Source organism: Pleurodeles waltl, chromosome 10 (assembly GCF_031143425.1).
Source record: "Pleurodeles waltl isolate 20211129_DDA chromosome 10, aPleWal1.hap1.20221129, whole genome shotgun sequence".
Taxonomy (NCBI): Eukaryota; Metazoa; Chordata; class Amphibia; order Caudata; family Salamandridae; genus Pleurodeles; species Pleurodeles waltl.
This window is the reverse complement of record NC_090449.1, coordinates 333,120,781-333,141,584: the sequence shown is the minus strand read 5'-3', so window position 1 is coordinate 333,141,584 and position 20,804 is coordinate 333,120,781. Positions and strand designations below refer to the sequence as shown.

General features: G+C 43.8%; 1 protein-coding gene across 3 annotated transcripts in view; it reads left to right on the top strand.

Annotated features, from left to right (window-relative positions):
- The window catches only part of LOC138261516 (zinc finger protein 777-like), a 288,066-nt gene that overhangs the window by 78,267 nt on the left and 188,995 nt on the right, over positions 1-20,804 (top strand). For 2 of the 3 annotated variants that reach the window (XM_069210523.1, XM_069210522.1), the window contains exon 5: positions 7,540-7,653. In XM_069210523.1, the coding sequence (XP_069066624.1) occupies positions 7,540-7,653 (114 nt within the window). Of the gene's footprint in view, positions 1-7,539; positions 7,654-12,758; positions 12,861-20,804 lie in introns of all 3 variants that reach the window. The other variant, XM_069210521.1, reaches the window with a different exon arrangement.

Below are 20,804 nucleotides of genomic sequence, written 5' to 3'. Positions count from 1 at the left end.
AATGGCTATTAAAGATTCTCATGGATCTATGCTGGAAAAACCAGAGAAGATCTTAAAAGTGTTCAGAGATTTTTATGAGTTATACTCTGGCAATCAAGAACAAGCAGTTGACGACTATAGAGAAGCCGTGGAACTTCTAGGGAGGTTAAAATCAGCTAGGCTTAGTCAGGTGGAGAAAAATCTATTGGAGACTTCAGTCTCATTAGAAGAAATATATGAAGCTATGAGTTATTTGGCTACAGGTAAAGTCCTGGGGCTAGATGCCCTGCCACTTGAGTTGTATTAGGCATTTTTTCAAGAACCGAGGAATGATATGTTATTAACTTTTTCAGTGGCTCAGCAGGGCTTGCCTCCATTGTCTTGAGAAGCAGCCAGTATAGTAGTCTTTAAGAAAAAGGATAAACCACCTTGTTCCCAGGGATCGTACAGACCAATATCACTGTTGAACTGTGATGGGAAAATATATGCTAAGATGTTAGCTAGCAGGTTGGCTAGGGTTATTTCTCCATTAGTATGAAGAAGGCAGCATGGGTTAATTCCAGGCAGAGGCACAGTTGATCCTATTAGAAGAGCTGTCTCTGTTCGATTTTGCGGAAGGATATCAAACACCACTTGGTGGTGCTGAGAAGGCATTTGATCGAGTCTCCTGGGCGTTTTTATGGGAGACTTTGAAATGGAAAGGGATTGGGGAAGGTTTTTTTTAGCAGCTATTAAAGCCATGTACAAGGCCCCTAAAGCCCGAGTACGGTTAGCAGGTTGAGAATCTGATGTAATCTCCACCTCTAGAGGTACCAGGCAGGGTTGCCGTTGTTCACCCCTGCCTTTTGTATTATACATAGACCTCTTTCTCATCAAACTAGAGGAGTGTATAGCAATTAACCAAGTTGTTCTCTATAGAGTGAGCTCTAAGGTCTTTGCCTACGCTGATGATGTGGCAGTGACCACAAATGATCCAGAGAGAGCTTTTAAGGGAACCGAAAGGTTAGCTAAGCTGTTCGGTATACACTTGGGCTATAAACTAAATAAGGATAAGACCCAGGTCATTTGCTCGGGCCAGACCAGCAGAAGCTGTATCAGAAGCTGTATATTTGGGCATCCGAGTCTTGGCTCCAGGTGGTGGAGCAAAATTTGGCCCCCGTTGATTAAAATAAAAAGAGACCTAGACAGAATGCATTATTTAAATTTCTCCCTTTTGGGCCAGTATAATGTACTAAAAATGAATATACTGCCCAAAGTATTATATCTATTCTGATCTATCCCTTTAGAGTTTACTAGAAATTAGCTGCCCATTTTAGTAAAAAAAAAAATTTGTTGAGGGGATACACTAAACTTGGAAGGGCCTTAAAATATATGACCCTCCTAAGATCCCGGGGTGGATGGGAGGCTCCCCACTGTATGTTATATTATTTTGTGTGCTTTTTGCAACATATGAATGTTTTAATTACTGGAGATAGAGAGGGGTGTAGTTATGCAGAGTCTCCTATATATGAAATGATGTTGGGCTTAATGGTCAAAGGTCGGTTTGCGAGATGCACAGAACCTAGTTACGGCAAAAGAACAAGATTTACGGTTTTACAATGAGCATATACAATATGGGTGCAAACAAACAACGGATCTCGATTGGGAGGATCAATTTTTATACCCCAATCTCCACTTCAATACTTCCTCCCTTGGTATTTCAAGGCCCGGTTTTGGACATTTGGAGACAGCGAGGGATAATTACGGTAGGGATTTATATTCTAACACCCTACTTAAATCATTTGTAGAATTACAGACCCAGTATGATCTCCCCTGAAAGCATTTTAAAAAAAGTTTTTGCAAGTTCGGGACTTCCTCCATCGCCACAAAAAGGAATTGCCCCTATGGATACAATTCTGATAATAGAAGCTACTAGCCGTAGGGACATGGTAGGAGCAGTTTATAACTTATTTACAAACATGCAGCATGACGATCCTGCTCTTCAGAACAAAAAGTGGGGTATGCATTTTGGCCAAGAAGGGGTATGGTTGGAAGAATCACCTAAGCCAAACAGGACCCACCATTCTAGTCAGGGCGAGTAAGTTACACACTTGTTCTCACCTTGGCTCAGAGCAGTCGGCTTACCCCCAGAGGCAATGTGTAAAGCATTTGCGCAACACACACACCAGTGACACAATAAATACACCACAAAAGAGTCTTAACAAAGGGTTATGTAAAAATATATGTCTCATATTGTAGATATAGCCTTATACCAAAACATCATATGTCATACATATTGTGCATATTCCTGAATAATATATATTATCCTGATGATTCACAGCAAGGTGAGATGAATTAGAAATACTGTACATATCATGCCAACCTCGAAGTTGTACTTGTTGTCCGGATCCTTATAGACCCCGCACGACATACATTAGCAACCATCAGGGCATGAAATGCAATTAATACACATGTAAAGTACCAAGTGTCCCCATAAGCATTTGTATCAGTGAAAGCCACGAATGATCCCAAGGCACCATAGAATGTATGGTTCATGAAAGGTCCTCACTAGTACATAAACGCATCTGCGCTCATGTTAGGTTTTATATGGTGCATACTGAAAAAGTGTTTGGGGTCCTGACTCTTGCAGGCAACAACCTTACCCAAATTTTGTAATTAGTGCACGTAATGCAAAAAGGCAGCTTCATAGGGTAAAACACAAGATCAGCGTGACATTGATCAGCTGTGCGTCCTGAGGGTGTCCATGCCCTGAAGACCAAGTGTTCCCTGGCACTACCACATGGAGGGTGGTTGCAGGCTATGTAGGTCCCCATTATCCATAGGGTGACATGCCTCTAATTCTAACTCCGCTCAGAAGGGTGGGGGGCGACCCCTCGGCAGGGCATGCAGCAGCCTCCCAGGTTCGCCTGTGACTGCAGCAGGCTCACAAAGTAGCGCTGCCCATTAAAGTGTTGCAGGAGGGTGGTACTCCCCCAGTGCCCTCTGCTGAAGCAGGGAGTCGTTTTGGACCTATGAGTGGGGGAGAATTAGCCGAGGTCGCAGTATTCCTCACTTAGCTGGCCAGGTTTTCCTCTCAGAAGTGTGCAACTTCCAGCCATCAGCTCTAGGGGCAGAGCCAGCCATTACCATGAGAACCTAGGCCACAACGGGGGAAGTCAGCAATGTGGACAAAGCCCTTTTGTCTGGGATTTATGTTGCAGTGTGAAGCACTGCTTGTTCCTCCACAGCAGTGTGGTCAAACCACAAAGCGGCGATCACGGGGATGTGGCGGTCAATGGAAGAAAAGCAGACAAGTGGGCACTGGCTCCAACAAAGCGCTCACCTTACGCTAAGGGAAGAGAAGTACCCTGCATGCACTAGAAGTTGCAAGCGCTCACCACATGCTTAGTTATGGAGAAAATGAAAACTGGAGCTCTCTCCTGGTGTTGTCAGAACCATACTTTAGTCCCCAGAGTTGAGTGCTGAAACAGCCAGAGAACCAGGGAGCCACAAAAACCACATCAGCTCCATGCTGGACCCTGGAAGAACACTAGGGGGGGAAACACAAGGCAGGCAGAAGTGGGCAGGTAGACCAGCACAATAAAAGCAATTAGTGGTAGTTCCTCCTGGCAGTTGAATTGTTCCTAGGTAGTCCAGAGTCAGGGAGCAGCTGGCATCAGGGCAACAAGCAGAAAAGCAACTCAGTTAGTCCTTTATGCCACCCAGTAGCATCAGGTAGCAGGGCAGCAACAGAAGAGCAGTCCAGACGAGTCCTTTGGGGGCAGCGCAGCAGTCCTTGAGAAAGGTCCAGCCCCAGTTCCAAAAGTGCTCTAAATACCATGGGGTCAGAGCCCCTGTACATATACTGCAAAATACCTTTGTTCAGGGGGTGACTTCAAAGGGAACTTTTCAAGCGTAACAACACTTTTCAACCGAGCCCTGGCTCCAGACATCAGTAGGGGGTAAATCAGCCCATTGTGTAAAGCAGACACACAGCCTATACAAAAGTAAGTGTGCCCCGCCCCCCTCTCTCCCAGCCCAGGAAGACTTTTGGTATGCAGATGGATGCAGATGCCTTTCCTGTCACAACTTGCCATTCCTGTGTTGTGGTTCTCTGGTAAGTATGCAGGAAGTGTAGCTGTCACTCTGCCCTAGACGTTGATTGGAGACACGCTGCAAAGCACATAGAGTTATAAGCACAGAGTAATGCCCACTTTCTAAAAGTGGCATTTTTTAAATAGTATTGTAAAATCCAACTACACCCCTAAGCAGGATTTCTCACTACAATTCCAAACATATCAAATATGCCCATGCTACTCCTTCCAGATAAGTAATGCCACTAAAAATATAATGGAATTCCCAAAGGCTAACCCATGAGAAGAGAAACCCTCACAGTAGTGAAAAACGAAATAGGCTGTTTCTCACTACTAGGACATTTAAAACATATACGTACATTTCCTACAACTTATGTACACAGCACCTAGCCATAGGGCCATCTAGAACCTACCTTAGAGGTGAAGTAGGTGTAGTAAAAAGGATTTTCAGGCCTTGGCAAGTAGTTTGAATTGCCAAGACAGTGTGGCAGTAATCTGTGCAAGCAGGCAAGGCACTGCAGTGGCAGGCCTGAGGTGTGTTTGAAAGGCTACTTTTGTGGGTGGCGCGATCAGTGCTGCACATCCACTAGTAGCATTTAACTTACAGGCCCTGGGTATATAGTATATCACCTTAAAAGAGACTTGCAGGAAAATTAAGTATGCTAAAACAGGTGTAAGCCAATTATACCAAGTTTTAGAGGAGATAACACATGCACTTTAGCACTGTTTAGCAGTGGTAAAGAGCCCAGGGTGTCAAAGCCAACAAAAAGTTCCAGAAAATAGGAGGAGAAAGGCAAAATGTTTAGGGATACCCCTGTAAAAAAGGGTCATTTCCAACATATTTGTTAGCTGTCTTTTTGCTCGGGAGCTGGAACTATTGCAGTGGTATTTATAGCCAACGCTGCACCTGAAGCCATTCTATATAGACATGTTACTGTGGTCGGAGAAACTGTCACACTTCTCTGCGGAGCAGAGAATTTGGCGGAATTCTAGTGAATTACTGTGTATGTTACATTATCCGGATGGATGGCTTTTCCCAAGACTCCGAGCTCAAGCTTGAGAAAATGCAAGAGAAGGAAGCTGCATCTTAGTTGGTTGCAAAACAACTAGTGAGAATCTTCCAAACGCAGTGGCATAGCCAGGGTACTGTGAGCCTTATGGTAGATTAGATAAACTGGCCACCCTTCCCTGAGCTGGGTTGTAAAGGGCAGTCCCCTGTACCCATTAGGAATCTAGCCCTGATCCTATGGCACATGCTGCACTGATGATTGCCAATGTGCTGCGCCCACCATAACCCCATGGGTAGTTTACACGGTGTGGTGCTGGGGTGAATTCCACGTGTCATTCCTTCTTATTTTATGGTTTATTGTTATTAATTCATGTCATTCTGTTCTCTTTTCACATGTTTCTATTTTATTTTATGTTCTCATATAGCAATATTGTTATGTTTGGAGGATGGCCGTGCCTGCCTACACTTTGTGTAGGCCTCTGGTCTTCCTGCAGAAGTCTCTTCCTAAACCCTTGCTTGTGAAGTGCCTGGAACCAAATTAGGTTCCATGAATCTTTCCTTCCTGTAAACTGTGGCATAAGTTGGTCAGTTTCAAACACCACATCAGCCAGGATCATTCTTGTTCAAATCCATTTATTCTGGACGTCCATGGCGATCTTATTGCCTATTTCTACTTGGGTGACTGGAAAGACCGTTAAGAGAGTTTGTTTCCCTTTTAGAGAGCCTCCACTTTTTCCATCCCTCTAAAATACCTTTCTGCACATATTTCAATATGACTGATTGATTGCAGCCAGCAGTTGTGGGTGCTTCATGAAGCCTGGTTAGAGCATTTTCTTCCCATGTTGATGCAGCATGCAGTGCAAGACATTAAGCAAGCACACACTTTAAATGGTTGAAGTTGTGTTACTGTACTATTTGCACATTACAGTAACTGTTGAACATATTAATGCAATAAGATATGGGGCAATTTTTTATGTGATTAATGATTCCAATTTCCCACTGCTTTATAACCCTTGCTTTCTCACTCATTTAATTTGCTTTAAATTACACCATTTACCAATCTTTTTCCAATTTTGTTCTTGGGAGGAGGACCTAACCTGTACCCCATGTTTGTTCAGTAAGCTTGCTTGCTTCGCTCACTACGTACGTCATGGCCAACTTTGACTCCCAACCACTCTCAAATGTCACCAGCTGCTACTATTTCTCTCTCTCTTTGTCCAGCTGCATATTTTTTTACGTCCCCTTGCCCTGCCTCTGTGTACTTTATTTAATGTTCACTTTTTAACTTGCTCTCTTCCGTTTTATTCTCCCAACCTCCCCGTCTTTCCTGAAGCTTCCATCTGCGTGTCTCATGTCATTTATATTTTGTACTTTTTTTTTAATGACAAGCTTGTAGCTGCAAAGTGCTTCTGAGCCGGTTACATCCTTTTTTTTTGTTCTTCACATGCTCTTCATACTAATCTTATATACAGTTTAATTAATAGTTCTACTACCCACATTGAACGGTAAATGTTATGCCACGCATCCGAACGCATGGCCTTGTTTTTTTTTTTTTTTTTTTTTTAGAAATTCCATTGCAGTACTGACAGCCACACATGTATTTCCATCCATGTGTTTGCCTGAGCTTGGCTAAGCCAGTAGCATGGCATTTTGGAACTAAGACCTGTTGGCTTTGCCACTGCTTGTTTCAATTATGTTAGCAGCAGATATGCAAGCATTTTGCATCTGCACCTACGTTTTCTTAGCTAATAACTCTTTGGGGACTGACGTAAGACAGCAAAATGGAGCACACTTAGATACTCTCAAAACACTAATTTGTAAATGTAGTGCAAGACAAGAATTATTATTAGTTGGTAATCAGTTCCTAGAAATCTGCAAGAACGCATCTTTGCTTTCTGTGGGTACAGGAATGATACTGTTTTTTAGATTTGTGCACAGCATGTGAATTTAAACCAAATTAATTCTAGAGAAAATAAAAGTTGTATGTCGTAGTATTTTGCACATGTGACTCTCCCAGTCTCTCGCGAGGTTGAAAAGTTCCAAATATGTTTCAGACGTATCACACATTACCGTGCTTACACAATACAAAATGAACTAACACTGACCTTTCATGTGTGGGGTGTTTATTTGACCGTATAGTGAGCAAAAGAGGACAATGGACGAGGACTATTTTTTTACTATTCATAGCGCAAAATCTGAAGCCAGTCACCAAATGGAATAGACATTCAACATAGGTTAATTCATAATCAAAACTAATTTGCAGAACAATTGGTACAGGTAAGTGACTTTTTTCTTCTGTTCTCATTTATCTTCTAATGTTATAATAGTTTTAAGTTTCCAAACTATTTGAAGGCAGCACACAGCACCGTACGTATCCCTCGTTGATTCATCCTGCCAGACCTGCACAGTATATAAGAGGGTGATTCTAAAACAAACCATTAAGACTTGAACGGTTTTCAATATTTTCCCTTTGAACAGGAATTCAGTGTCAGAATTCTGATAACGTCTTGAGAAAGGAATGGGAATTTGAGACTAGTTTGACGGTGCACCAGAATGCAGACGCAGCAGACTGTAGCATAAATACCAGTTCAGGTAGGTTGCACATGCCTAACCTCTAGAGTTTCACATGTATTGTATACATATACTATAGACCAAGACACATTTTTTAGCACGTTATCTACCACCCTTGTATTTACTTCAGTGATTACAGTTCAGGGGCAGTTATGGAGTACTGGAACATCTCCTTGGTGCATACTGTTATTACTCCCTAATATCCTAGGACGCTGTTGCCTGCATGTGGCTTGACGGAACACGTTTTTTTGCAATTCCTACTGGTTCCAATTCTTACTCATACACACCAAATTCACAATGAGTGGGTTCTGGCTCCTTCCAGAAAAGTATTTCTCTCTAACCTCCTTCTGTTGTCTGCTTGGTGTATTATTCCACCGCTTACAGAGGACTTGTATAGGAAATAATTACGGACTCTTTTAATGAATCACCACTCTTTACATTCTTTATTTCATACCAGCACTATGTTCAGAAAATAATCTTTTGCTTTGTTTTTTTTCACTGCAGCAAGCTTTTTAAAGTAATAGGACATGTTTGCGAGTCATCTCCTTATTATTGGAGAAGTGTGGTACAATGGTTAGAGCGGCAGACCCTGATGCAGAGATCTGGTCTGAGACCAGGGTTCAATTCCCACCTCTGCTGGTCTTGGGCTCAATTCCCTTGGACCAGATAATTCTCGCCTCTGTGCCTAATCTAATTAATGGGTCCCACTCTGTAACTCTGGGCAATAGCTTGCTTAAACTCCACAACGACCCTCACAGCGCTTGGATGCCTGGCTTCACCCTGGGGCTGTCCAGGAGTGGGTGCCTCACAGGGAAAAGCCAGGAGGGGTTCCACAGCGGTATGCGTACAGCGCCTTGAGACCCTAACGGGTGAGTAGTGCGCTATACAAGTGCGAAGTTTACAGTTTATTATTCTGCCTGCACTTTGGATGTTTCAAAGGTGGTCTCAGCTTTCAGGGAACTGCTGTTCATTTTAAGTGGAAGATTCCTGCAAATGAATGGTTAAATAAACTCTAGAGAATATGCCACACCCTTCTGTGTTTTTCCTTAGAAATGTCAACAGATCGCTTTGTAATGAATAAAGTTTTTAGATTTTTTTTTTTTTTTCCCTAAATCCTATGTTTTGTAAATTTAACATGCATTGGCCAAATCAATTGGTCTGGCATAATTGTACTAATGTATGCACACACAGGCATGCACACTTGTGTATATGACTGTGCTTCCATGTGTTACAGTATGCTAGCATAATCAGAGTAGTTCAAAGAAAGCAAAAAAAACAAATCCAAAGGCAGCCAACTAAAGCACAGTCTGATTGCATCTGGAGGTCCAGGGTTTTTCAGATGGCATCACTCTGCATGCACATTTATCTTTACAGACAATGACCAAAACAAAATAGTAACAAATGGTCAAGTTAGGATAAAAACGATATCAAGGGACGAATATAAAGATTGCCATTTCACATTTATGCATGTATGCTAACAGATAGGCTCATGGTTTGATGAATCCATATAATACTATAACAAGCATTAGTAACGCAATAGGTCTCTCATTTGTTTTAGTTAGATCTATTGGCATTGTAAGTGCATAACTGGACTTTTCTTGCCACATAAATTGGTCAACCTGGCCGCATAATTTGGTCCTCTCTGCCACATAATACCAGTGGCCCTGCATAAAACTAAACCACTTCTATTTACCTTCTTCCTTTATCTTCAGCAAAAAATGAAAACATTGCCATCATTTATCATATTTTTTATATTATTATTTTGTGGTCCCCCAGTCTAGTGTGGGGACCCAGAGATGACCTAGACAGAAAGAGCATATCTTGCGGTGAATTATGGGCAAAAATCTTTTGTAAAAGGAATGCCCCACAAAGCTTTATGTGGAGAATTTCCAAGTGCAGCAAATATTGTAGTATCTTGACTGTAATGCTCAGAACAGCCACTAGAGGGTACCACTATAAAAATAACATTTGTAAGAAACATGGCTGTGTAACCATATAGTCAGCCCTTAAAGGACATAACCACACAAAGACAGATTGTAATGCAGTGTAACAATATATTTAGCCCCTAGAGGGCGTAGTGCGTTATACATTTTCAGGCCTAGCAGGCCTACTAGAATAATATTATAAATAAGGCCCTTAAAACACAAACTACACCCATCTGTAAAACAAAAGTTCCAGCCTTGAGAGAACTTAAAAAGACACTGACTGGTGGGTGGGGGTTATAATTACCCCCCCACAAACCTAGTGTGGGGACCCAGAGATGCCCTAGACAGAGTGTACGGTGCTGAACATTTTTATGGTGGTCCCATTGTCCTAGGTTCACCACACAGTGAGTTATGGGCAAAAATGTTCTGTAGAAGGAATGCCCCACAAAGCTTCATGGGGCAGGTTTCTGAGTGCAGCAAATATTGTAGTATCTTGACTGTAATCCTTGATGAGAGCATCCCTCCAAATGCAATCTGGCGCAAAGGCGTATTAGAAGTTGTGGACCTCAGGCCTGCTTTGTCTTTCATGTTTAGTACAAACGCAGGGGATAAGTATCTCCTCGCCAATATTGCAAAAAGCTGTAATTGTCATATTCCTTTCACAGAACTGGGTGCTACTGCTTATAAATAGTTCAAAAGCAATCAGTCTTGAAAGCTAAGCACTCCGGCTGCTGGTGCTTGTGTTAGGGTTAAGACCACGACCCTCAATATATCATCACCAAAGGAAAGAAACACAGCACTCCTATGCATTTGGAGGGATGGTCTCATCAAGGATTAAGGTGCGTATGTCCCTTCAGTTTATGCTTCACAGCACCGATGCGACCGTTTCAATCATCACAGGGTACGGAGATTTGGCATTTTAATGATAATATTATTTGTGCACAGAGGCACAAACACAAAATGGATTGCTGTGAGGAACATTACAGACATTGAATTACATGCACAAACGTTTGATTGCGGTGAGACTAATTATCAAAATAACTAGAATTCTTACTGGCATCGTGAGGATTAATAGTGCAATATGTGCACTTATTCACTTGTAACTTCACCAACGTGATTCGCGCTGCCTGTTATGTATTTGAAAATGCTCACAGGATGATTAAGTTCCCAGGTGTGGAACATGAAAGTATAAATCCCAGAATACCTCTGTGCACTGAAAAGGCAGGCAGCCTACAACAGCATAAAGACAGACTGAAAACCACTTGAAAAAGACGAGATGTTGAAACGCATCGTGGTGTCCGATTTATGTTGACTGAGCATTGCTGCCTGTCATTAAATCAACTTGCCAGTGAAATCTTCAGGAGTGCAGGTTTTTTTTCTTTGGTGATGATATAAATATATGCGCTGCTGGAAAGGAGAGACGCTTGTTGCTGGCTGGCTGGGGAGGGAACCACATCCCCCAGCATTTCCTGAACCCCTTAGCGCTACATTAGGGGGCTTTGACGCACGCCGCGCTGCTGGAAAGGAGAGACGCTTGTTGCTGGCTGGCTGGCTGGGGATGGAACCACATCCCCAGCATTCCCTGAACCCCCTGGCGCTACATTAGGGAGCTCTGACGCGCACAACGTGGGATGCGCCGCCGGAAAGGAGAGACGCTTGCTGGCTGGGGAGGGAACCACATCCCCCAGCATTCCCTTAACCCCCTGGCGCTACATTAGGGGGACCTGACGCGTGCAGCGCAGGACGTACCTGGGCTAAGACCGGGCCAAGAGCAGGCTAAGACCAGGCCAAGACGGGCGTGTCTACGCCCGTCATCGCCTGACTGAGCCTGGGCTGGGCTTATCCCTTACCCCCTGGGAGGTAAGTTCACCTGGTAAGGTAGCTGTTTGTTTTTTTCTTGTTCTTACATTATATTGATTAGCCATGGGGGAGACGGAAGGCATTGGACCTACCTGTGTCTTCTTCTGGCACTAAGAAATCTAAAAAAAGGTTGAACAGTAAAATGAGTAGCCAGCCCAATAAAGGTAGTAATCCTCTTGAGGAAATAGATACTTTATCTGAAGAGGTGGAAGCTATCCTGAGAAGTACTTCCATTCCACCTCCTGTACGCCATGGTACTATTTAATGTAAAAAGATTCCTGATATTTTCAGGAATAGGCCACAGACGCCCAATTAGACTACAGAGGTCGAACTTCATATTGCTCCATCAGTCCTAATACCAACACCTCCCCCTACGCTGAGCATTCCCCGTGTGGTGAGTCCACTAAGTGCCTTCCAATTGGGGGAAAGCACCTTTCCTTCCCCTTAGCCCAGAGGTTTTGGTGTCATCTGACATTTTATGCTCTAATTGTTATGATGCCCTGACTGAATTCAGAGAATCACCAGTACGCAATTTACACTTACTCCATAAAGAGTTTAAAGGAGGAAATACCATATTTCACTCATCTCTGATTCAGGATGGACAAGTCCGATCAAGTGGGGTACTTGATCTGGCCTCTATCTCCCAGAAGTTGGACGATTTAAAGAACTTGGTGCTATTAGTCCTGAATAGATTCTTGGGAGAATAGGTACAGAAGGATGTGTGCAACTGCCAGAGGTCTAGTGGGGGTGAGTTTATGCCTGCCCCAGATGGGGCGCCTATTGTTCCACCTGCAATAGAAATTTGTGCCCAAGTGGACAAGTCCCCCTTATGCTTGGCTTCTACTGTTCTCCCTGGCAGCATGGTGGTAAATAGTACAGAGAATCGTCCGACCGTGTCAGTAATAACTGACTGGAAGCACAATTCAGGTTTTAAGGATAGGAATATTTGCGTACCAGGGAAGCGGTATATAACTCAACCCACTGATTTTACAAAGGGCCCCCGGGGAGTTACTGGTGTTCAGGTGCATGTTGGATCATCTAAACCCCCAATTGTTCTCCTAAGGTCATTTGATGAGGGTTTATATTAAGTTGGGGCAAATCGCCCCGTTGACAAAAATGGGGGTCGAGGCTAGAGGAGCAAAGGTGGTTCCATTTATATGGGTGGGGTGCCTAAGTTACCCACTGGTTCTAGAGAAACTCATGATTCCCTTATAAATAAGTTTACTTACTGGTTACGAATGCATGGGAACTGTCTTTCTGTTATCCGGGCCGATATTCTTGAGGTGGGTAGACATAGTCAACCAGGATCAGAGTTTGATTTTATTTCTATTCTCCTTGTAGATAACTTGCTGGTGGACAATCTTATTGATTTTGAATTACACACCTGTTATCTGAGGGACTCCAGAGGGTCTGGTATTAGACTGCAACTTCATCCACCTTTGGGTAATATATCAAGCTTACCTATTTCATGTGATGGCACAGCGGGTGAGGTCCATGATTTTGGTAGTTGTTGTGTTCTACCCCCGTTAGATAGTCCTCTCCATTTACCATTAGAAGTGGAATGACTACCTAAAGTTTCCCCTTTAAGGACTCTTAGTGTAGCTTCTGGGGCTAGTTCTGAAAAGCGGACCGATAATTCTGAGAATGTTTTGCATCCTAGTCCTAGGGTTCAGATATCCCGCTCAGAACTTTCAATCATATCCTGGAATTTGGCGGGGATAGGCAAGAATTTGGGAGATCCTGAGTGGGTTAGCTTCATTAATAAGCAGGACATATGCCTATTCCAAGAAACCTGGGCCGAAGACCCGATATTTATGGATGGGTTTGTGACATATTTTTCAGTGGCCCAACCAGCATCGGGGGGTTTTGGCCAAGCTAAGTGGGGACTTAAGATCCTGCTAAATAACAATTTAAAGTGCCACCATTCAGTTTTACGCATTAATTCCCCCGATTTATTGGGTGTCCAACTTTCATTTAATTCCGACTTTAAAATGATTATAATTAATGTGTATGCCAGGTCTGTTCCTCGGGACTCAGAGTCCCAAACACTTGTCCAGCTAGCTGAATATATGGATACCCTGCACTCGTTAACTAAATTAGTGGTTGCAGGGTACATGAATTGCACCATTGAACCCAAAAGCCTTAACAGTAATTTGATGATGGAGGAGGATAAATTTTGGGGTATCCCTCAATTGAAGGAAAATGTCCAGTGTATCGGTTCTCGTGCTGCTTCAGGGTTGACTTCTCTTTGTTTTAGATTTTGACTCAGAGCATGTAATGGACGTACTAGCTCTGACTTGAACATTACATCCACTTTTAAACGAGGGTTGTTTTCTAGTGTTATTGATTTTTTTTATTTTTTAGTGGATGTCAGGCTTTGGTCCCTCTTCTATAGATATGAAGGTAGACCTTCACCACGAGAGCGATCACAATCCTCTACCCCTTACCTTACATAGTGAAGTGTTTAGGAGAGTGCAGAATACTCAGATTTCTGAGTTTCCAGGACCTCGTTTGAACCACAGGCATACTCACGTTAGATGGCCAAAAGTAACGTTGAATCCTTATTTAGTTAAGAAAATTTATCTGTCCTTCTCAGGGGATCTTTTTAAATCTGAACCGGTTATCTTGTCCTGGTATATAAATACGTTATCAAATGCTTCAGCAGCAGGAGGCCCTATTCCTGAAACATGGAAAGGGGCTGAAATAATTCCTAATCATAAAAAGGGTGATGTGGGTTCCCCCGCTAACTATAGACCAATCAGCCTTATTGATAACCTTCAAAACGTTTTTGCCAAGCAGCTTCTGCATAGGCTTTTGGATTGGGTTCATGTCAATCAGGTACTATCTCCACTTCAGGCGGGTTTTCGTCCAAAAATTAGTACGGTGGATCAGGTTTTTAGGTTGACCCTCCTATATTGGAAATAAGTTGTTTTGGCAAAGCAAAATTTATATGTTGCTTTTGTGGGCCTCCGATCTGATTTTGATTTGGTCCCTAGAGGAAATTTATGGGAAGTTCTGTATAAAATAGGTATTCCTGAGAATATAGTACATTTATTACAACGGTTGCACAAGAATACATATGCCCAGGTGAGATGGGGTAGTCAGGGATAGTTAACCGATCTTATAGATATTCGGCGGGGGGTTCGCCAGGGATGTGTCCTTGCACCAACCATTTTTACCTTGTTTATTAATGAGGTGGTGTATGCTGTGTCTTCTTGTCAAAATTATGCTCACTCGCTGAATGCACAAAAAATTCCTATTTTATTATTTGCAAACGATTGTATTTTGATTTCTAAAACCCCTATGGGTCTTCAGATCCTGGTTGACAGGTTCAGTGATTTTTGTGCGGACCATGGCTTGGAACTTAATGCCAGCAAAACTAAATTAATGATATTAAGTATGGGTTCTACTAGGAGATGCACTATTACCTTAGATGGGGCTCCCTTAAGCAAGGTACGCTCAATAGACTATTTGGGAGTAAGAAGAGGGCTCCTCTCCTCCAGCATAGGTCAGGTGCCATTCTGCGCTTTCACAATACCACCACTGTGAAAGCTGTTTCTCCGGCTATTAAGATTTATTTTGCAAAGGCGCATGGTGCAGCGACTTATGGTGCCGAGGTGTGGGGTCCTTGTAATACTAACAAACTGTCTGTAGACAAAAATAGTTTTGCAAGAGCTCTTCTTGCTTGTCCTCGCAGTACACCATTGATCCCGGTTTTCCTGGACCTCGGGTTTTCTCGCATTTCTGATGTGATAGCTCTAAGACCTTTACTTTTCTGGGTACAAATTTGGACTACTCCAAAGCTCACTGTTTATAGGGACTCCCTTCCAGATATTCTAGATAGACCTAATTCAGCTTCTACTCCTTGGCTCAAGCATGTTTCGAAGTTGTTTTATATCTTGGGACTTGGGGATTTTTTGAAGAATCCCCACAATTTGGGGAGGGCTCAGAAACAGCATTTGAAATCTGTCTATTGGTCCTATGTTAGGAATAACCATCTCTTATGTACATCTTATGGTCGATTGACTACACAATTTCTTGATTTTAAATGGTATCCTCAGTTTGAACCTTACTTGGATTCAATCCCTGATTTACTATGTAAAAGTTTGTATGCCCGTTTTAGATTTGGGTGCTTACCGTTAAAGTCCCTTACCAGTAACTTGCAATTATCACCAATACTTGACCTATGTCCTAGTTGCAACTGTGTATTTGAATCTGTAGCACATTTTATGTTTTATTTGTCCAGCTTATGCCTCTTCCCGGCGGAAATGGATTCGTCCAGTCTGTAGGAACCTGGGCATAAGACAATGTAAAGTTGCACTTAGGATGTTGATGAGTGACACCTCTCCTGTTTTAATTTGTGCGGTTAGCAAGTTCCTTACAGCTGCATGGTATATACGTACTCGCTTTCTAAAAAATGTAACTTTTTAGTGGCTGTTGTTCTTACATTTTTATATTTACTTATTTATTATGTACATACATTTTGGATTGTTGTGATTTTATGCTTTGATGGTTATTTATGACCGAATAAAGCTTGTGCGATTTTATATATGTATATATTGATATATATATATATATAATGCGTTTGATTGCATGTGTAGCTGCAGACACACATGCTATGCATTGCTTCCGCCATCTAGTGTTGGGCTCGGAGTGTTGTTACAAGTTGTTTTTATTCGAAGAAGTCTTATTCGAGTCACGGGATTGAGAGACGACTCCTTTCGGTCATAGTGCACATGGTCATCGACTCCTTTGTTAGATTGTTTTCTTTCTGCTGTTGGGTTCGGACATAATTCCTCTCGTTGCGAGATTTTCGATTTGGAAACTTTAGATAACTTTCTTTGACCGTCGGTATTGTTTCGATCGCGTTTCCATCAATATTCGAGCCGATAGTACTGTCAAACAAGATTTCTCCCCTTTGTGCGCGAGCGTTCAACTCGGGCCTGTCCAGGCCTACCACGCCGAAGCCTGATGGATCAGACTCCATTCCAATTCTGTCCTCAATGCCACGCGAAATTTCCATACACAGACCAACACCTGGTATGTAATCTGTGTCTCTCTCCCGATCACCAAGAAGAAGACTTTGAAGCCTGTTGGTTGTTCTGATCCAAGATGACACTGCATGACCGGGGAACCAGGAGACTGGAAATGGCGTTGAAGACTACAGACTACATCGACAGCATTGAGGAAGAACAGGCGCAGACAGCAGTTTCCATTCAGGACACCGACTCCGAAGAAGACTCTCAGGAGGATAGCCAACTCATCACTGCGGGTTCGCACGTGAGTACGACTGCCCCTACGCCCACTCCTAAAAAACCATCAAAGGTCTTGGGTCCACCACTGCCAGAGATGCTAACTTCGGAACCGAAACATAATTCATACACAGAAGAACAAGGACTTTCGAGCTGATTAAAGCAGAGCTCAAAGACATATGATGAACAGTCCTCTAAATCACCAAAACCATTAGAATACATTTCTGAGGACACTGACATTCATTCTATTCTGGAAATCATGGATGAAAGACAGTCAAGGATTCATATCCATAAAGAGACTGGGAGGATCATTGCTGCACCTCCTCCACAAACAAAAATAAAGTTGGCTTTTCAGGAACATCTCGGTACTGCTCCACCACCAGCAAAGATTTTTAAAAGAAAGGAGAAGCCATTACCTTTGCATACTTCTCCCACACATTCACCACAACTTTCTTTTTCACCACCACCCGTTAGCCCACCACCATTGCCTTCACCAACTCACTCACACACTTGTTCCCATGGTGATACAATTGATCCTTGGGATCTGTGTGATCCAGATCCCATACCATCTAATGACTCAGACCTATATTCTTTGCCACCAGAGCATAGAACTGCATACACACAGGTTATCTCTAGGGCAGCTTCGCACCATGGGGCCCTTATGCATAGTGAGCCTTTAGAAGAGGATTTCCTTTTTAATACTCTGTCCTTCACGCACTCTGTAGGAGGCTGGCATGGTTTGTAGTGGGTACCTTGGGTACTTACACCACGTCCAGTTATCCCTTTTTAGTGAAATGTAGTAGTGTTCTAGCAGCTTAGGCTGATAGAGGTAGCTATAGCAGAGCAGTTTAGGCTGAACTAGGAGACATGCAAAGCTCATGCAATACCACTTATAGTTACACAGTACTTATACACAAGTAAAGACAATACTCAGTGTTAACAAAAATAAAGATATTTATTTGGGTGACACAGTCCCAAAAATATCTTAGAGACAATTCTCCATCTGGAGGTAAGTATTATACACAATATATACGCTAGACACCAAAATTGGAGAAGTAAATAGTTATAGAACAAGGCACACAGTAGGAAATCCTATGCAATGGGAGAAAATAGGTCTAGGGGCAACACAAACCATATAAAGTGGAATGTGAATCACAAATCCCCCCCAGACAAGTGTAGTGTGTGCAGAATCGCTGGAAGAGTAAGAATACAGTAAAGGTAAGTAAATTACCCCACCCCAGAGCCCAGAATAGCAGGAGTAAAGTACTGCAAGTTTCCTTAGGAGACACTACACCTCATTTTGGTGTTTTTTCAGCAGCCATCCAAGTCTGCAAAGAACAACTGCTGGATTATTGGACCTGAAAACCTGCAAAGGAAGGGGACCAAGTCCAGAAGCTGAAAGAGGTTCCAGGAAGGACAGGAGTCCCTGCCAACCCAGAAGAGGGTGCTATAGAAGAGTCCCGGGTTAGTCGAAGACTGCAGAAATGCACCATAGGAAGATGCCAGCGGGTTCCTGCATGATGCAAAAGATGTCCCACGGTGTGACGATCGTTGCAGATGAAGTTTCGGGTTGGAAGTCTCCAACAAGCCTTGGCTACGCCAAAAGTCAGTTTTGCGTCAAAATGGTGCTGGATGGACTCAGGAGGGACCTGGAGGCCTCAGCTCTCTGTGAGGAGGAAGAGGGGGCTCTCAGCACTTTAGAGAGCCCTCAGGATGCCAGCCAGCACCCATAGGAGCCGGGTTCAAAGGAGGTGCGAAACGCGTTTGATGCAGCACAACAAAAGAAGGTCCCACGCCGCCGGAGAACAACTCAGCGAGCTGAGCGTCGTAGGATGGAGTGCTGAGGACCTGGGCCAGGCTGCGCACGAAGGAATTTTGCAAAGAGTGCACACAGGCCTCAGGAGGCGAAGAAGACACAGTACACAGGGGTACCGTGGTTCTCGGGGAAGGCAAGGTCTTACCTCCTCCAAATTGCGTAAGCAGGACATCAGGACAGTCTATGTCGATGATGTCCACCCTGTGTCCTTAGGAGCACTCTCGTCGCTGTGAGAGGGGTCCCATGGTACCGGTCGTTGCCTTGGAAGGTGCCTGCTTGGAGTAGGGGAGATTTCTTCAGTCCTTCTGGTGCATGATGAAGACAGGGAGTCCCCAGAGCATGCACACCATGGAAACTGTTGCAGTTGCTGACTTGGAGCTGAAGTTGCTTAAGAAAAGTGTCTCTTGTAGACACTTTGTTGCAGTTACAGCGTTTCTTGGAGCAGGCTGTGGTTGATCCGAGGTCAGAAGAGTCTGAAGTTGTTGCAGAGGACTCCTGAAGGAAACTTGCCAGCAGAATCTGAACAGAACCCACAGGCGAGACCCTGAATAGCCATGAGAAGAGGATTGGCTACCTTTATCAGGTATGGACCTATCAGGAGGGTTCTCTGACGTCACCTGCTGGCACTGGCCCCTCAGAGCCCTCCAGAGTACTCCCACACCTTGCAAAGCAAGATGGCTGAAGTCTGGGACACACTGGAGGAGCTCTGGGTACCACCCCTGGGGTGGTGATGGACAGGGGAGTGGTTACTCCCCTTTCCTTTGTTCAGTTTCCCGCCATAGCAGGGGACAAGGGGTCCCAGAACCGGTGTAGACTGGTTTATGCATGAAGGGTACCATCTGTGCCCTTCAAAGCATTTCCAGAGGCTGGGGAGGTTACCACTCCCCAGCCTGTAACACCTCTTTCCAAAGGGAGCGGGTGTAACACCCTGCTCTCAGAGGAAATACTTTGTTCTGCCTTCCTGGGACTGGGCTGCCCAGACCCCAGGAGGGCAGAACCCTGTCTGTGATGTGGCAGCAGCTGTAGCTGCAGTGCAAGCCTCAGAGAGCTGGTTTGGCGGTACTAGGGGTCCATGGTGGAGCCCCCCGGATGTATGGAATTGGCTCCCCAATACCAGATTTGGAATGGGGGGACAATTCCATGATCTTAGACATGTCACATGGCCATATTCGGAGTTACCATTGTGAAGCTATATATAGGTATTGACCTATATGTAGTGCACACGTGTAATGGCCCTGAACTATGTGGGGGCACCTGTGCTAGTGCAAGTGTGCCCTCACACTTAGTAACTTTGCACCTAACCTTCAGCAAGTGAAGGTTAGACATATAGGTGACTTATAAGTTACTTAAGTGCAGGGAAAATGGCTGTGAAATAGTGTGTGCACAATGTCACACAGGCTGAAATGGCAGTCCTGTGTAAGGGTTTGTCTGAGCTCCCTATGGGTGGCAAAAGAAATGCTGCGGGCTATATGGATCTCCTTGAACCCCAATGCCCTGGGTACCTAGGTACTATAGACTAGGGACTTATAAGGGGGGGGGGGTCCAGTGTGCCAATTGAAATTGCTTTATGAAGTCACTGGCCTACAGTGACAAAATTTAAAAGCAGAGAGAGCATAAGCACTGAGGGTCTGATTAGCAGAGCCTCAGTGACACAGTTAGGCACTACACAGACATACACATTAGGCCACAAACTATGAGCACTGGGGTCCTGGCTATCAGGATCCCAGTGAGACAGGCACAACATACTGACATATAGGTTGTTATAGGGGTAACCATGTTAGACAGAGGCTACTTTCTCACACACTCATGTTACCAGTGCCTTCCAATGCTGCCTGGCATGATCAAGCATGCAGACTAAATATTTAAGGAACCTGTTAAAGCTAGGATTTTAACACCATGCATAGAAAGAAAATATAAGCCTGCTCCTACAGATCCAGCTTACATTACACATCAGGTACCTCCAGACTTGGTGGTTGTCAGTGCTGCCAGAAGAAAGGCCAGTAGTCAGTCGTCAAGGGATGCCCCTCTCCCTGACCAAGAAAGCAGGAAGTTTGATGCTGCTGGCAAGAGGGTAGCTACACAGGCATCTAACCAATGGTGTATTGCCAAGTCACAAGCCTTGCTAGCAAGGTATGATCGAGCACACAGGGACGAGATGCAGGAATTATTACAATACCTGCCAAAAGAACATCAGAAGAGGGCTCAACAAATTGTTGAAGAAGGTCAGGCAATAAGTAACAACCAGGTAAGGTCTGCTCTTGATGCTGCAGATACAGCAGCTAGGTGCGTATATACTGCTGTAACCATTGGCAGACATGC